Genomic DNA, 2392 nt, shown 5'->3' on the forward strand with positions numbered 1-2392 from the left:
ACATCAACGGTGGTTCCGTGCTGGCTGGTCGAGGACGACTCGGCAACAGGAACAGTGCTCTGGCTGGGAACAGTAACGTGGCTGGACTGAACAGAGCTGCTGGCCTTGCCCGTCGAGTAGACAGGGACCGAGACGGTTGACTGGCTAGATCCGACAGGAACAACGGGAGTGGAAGCAATTTCGCTCGACTCGGAGCTGCTGGTAGGGTACTGGGGAACACTCTGAGTCTCAGCAACGGGGGTTGTCGAAGGAGTCTTGGCGCTGGAACCGCTTGCACTGTAGCCCGGAACAGACTGCTCAGAGCTGGCAGAGTACTTGGAGCTTACAGGAGTAGTCTCAACAGCAGGAGTGGTCTCGACAACTGGGGTGGACTGAACAGGAGTAGTCTGGATGGTTGGTGTGCTCACGAGGGAACAATCCATATCACCGCAGTCGTACTGAGTCTCGGTGGCTGCGTACTCAGTCACAGTAACATCCGGGCAGTCGGTCACCTCGGGTCCGCAGCTGGTGATGGTGATCATTGAAGTTGAGGTGATGGTCGACGTGATTTGTGTACCAGGGGTCTCGGCTGAACCAGTGGGAGATGATCCCGACTCGGTACCAGCAGGATAGCTGGTAACGGGAGTCGACGATCCGACAGCAGAGGTCTTGACCGAAGAGCCAGCAGGGGGCTGAGAAGCGGTAGAGTAACCAGTGGCCGAGTTGACCACGGAAGTCTTGCCAGAAGTGCCAGAAGCAGTATACGACTGGCTAGCGGAGCTGCTGTCGCCAGAGCAATCCTGGCAGGCCTCGGCAACCAAGGTGATCTCGCCACAGTTTGCGGCAGCCTGGCCAGGCAGCTTGTAAATGTTGACCTGGTCTCCATCGGCAGTGTCACACTCGTAAAAGGTAGTCTGTCCGTTGAAAGAAATGAGTCCATCGCAGCCAATCTCGAAGCCAGTCTCGGGGACCTGGCCAACATCGCACTGCAGAACGGTAGTGGGAGGAGTCCACCAGCAGCCACGGCCCTGGGCGTCGGTGAGACCGGTGGCGTTGAGGGTGAAGACACTCGGGGTCATGGTGCTTCCGGCGCGGCTCTGGCCACTGGCGTGTTGGCTCAGAGGATAGGTGACATTGCCCTCGGTATGGGCCGTGAATGAGCAGCCGGCCTGCCGAGCAGCAAGGGCGTGGGCGCCGCCCGTTGCCGCGAAGAGAACAGCGAGTTTCCCCGACATGATGATGATGATATTGTTGTTTGTTTTGCTTTTGCTTTTTCTGTATTAACGAAAGTCTGGGATTTTTATGGAAAAATGCCCAAAACGAAGGTTGTTGGAAAAAACGAGTGACAAAAGTAGTGTGCGGTCGTTGGGAACCTGCCGCGACTGACTTGACGATTGGGAAAACAAAAAGTCAAAAGTTGAACCACGAGCAGGGGATTTTCAGTTTTATGGCCAGGAATTTTTCCTTAGTCCTGGGGGGGATGGACGAGGAGGAGGAGGGCTGAGCAATCCAGCAGTCAGCAGTCTAGCAGCCAAAGCAAACAGCCCTTCCTTTCCTTTCGTCATGGCCGTCGTCAGATCGTGATGGGCATTGCTAGTGTTTCTCTCCCCTGCCGAGGAATTGGTTCCATGGCCATGTGGATAACGAACGGAGCCGGTCGTTCTCCAGCTATACTCCACCGTTCGCCCTTTAGAGTTCGGAGAGTCAGGCTTTCGGGACCCGTCGACACGTAAAGGGAACCGCAAGTCGGCCTGGATTCTGCCAATCAGGTATTTTCCGATCACCTGTCATGCAGGGACATGGAGACCCAGGACCGAGGAGCCGCATCGGTGCGTTCACGGATGATCCACTCTGTCATTCTGTCTGCTAACTGGTCCTACGTCGTACTCGTACCTGTCCATCATCAGTCTAGTTATGCACACCACATCCGCTGCTCACTGCTCAGAGGCAGCCAAGACTGACTCAGCTACGTACACACACGGATCAGTTGTGTGCTATGTAGTGAATCTTCTTGGGGCCATTATTTAGGGCGGTAGGACCCGGAAGCGTCATTGATATCAGAGATTAGGATAGCCTGAGAGGTTTTTGGTTGTGCCTCGTGTGTGAGCCGTCCTCGGGGCTGTGCTTGCTGGGAGTCTGGGACTACCCTGACTGCTAAAATCTCGAGTGCTGCTCTTTCATTCGAATCACGGGACTGGTGCTTTTGTGAACGCCTTGTCTGTTTTGTTTTATTGCAAGCCAGCAGCAAGAGATGATTTCTTTGGCATATTCGTGGTGAATTGTGTGTCAATATGTCAAGAGACCTTCAAACATCATGAGTCGACTAGACTGCCAAACCAATGATGCAGTAGACTCGCAAGAAGTCTAGCCCTTACATAATCCACTCCAGCAACACGGCTCCCAATACATCGAC

General features: G+C 54.5%; 1 protein-coding gene across 1 annotated transcript in view; it reads right to left on the reverse strand.

The window, feature by feature from the left end:
- PFICI_14831 (uncharacterized protein) overlaps positions 1-1214 on the reverse strand; it is a gene marked incomplete at both ends in the record, with an annotated part of 2495 nt that extends 1281 nt beyond the window's left edge. The window contains one exon of the mRNA XM_007843412.1: positions 9-1214. Within this exon, the coding sequence (XP_007841603.1) occupies positions 9-1214 (1206 nt within the window). The remainder of the gene's footprint in view (positions 1-8) is intronic.
- Between the last annotated feature and the right edge of the window lie 1178 nt (positions 1215-2392).

Source organism: Pestalotiopsis fici (genome assembly GCF_000516985.1).
Source record: "Pestalotiopsis fici W106-1 unplaced genomic scaffold PFICI_Scf_13, whole genome shotgun sequence".
Taxonomy (NCBI): domain Eukaryota; kingdom Fungi; phylum Ascomycota; class Sordariomycetes; order Amphisphaeriales; family Sporocadaceae; genus Pestalotiopsis; species Pestalotiopsis fici.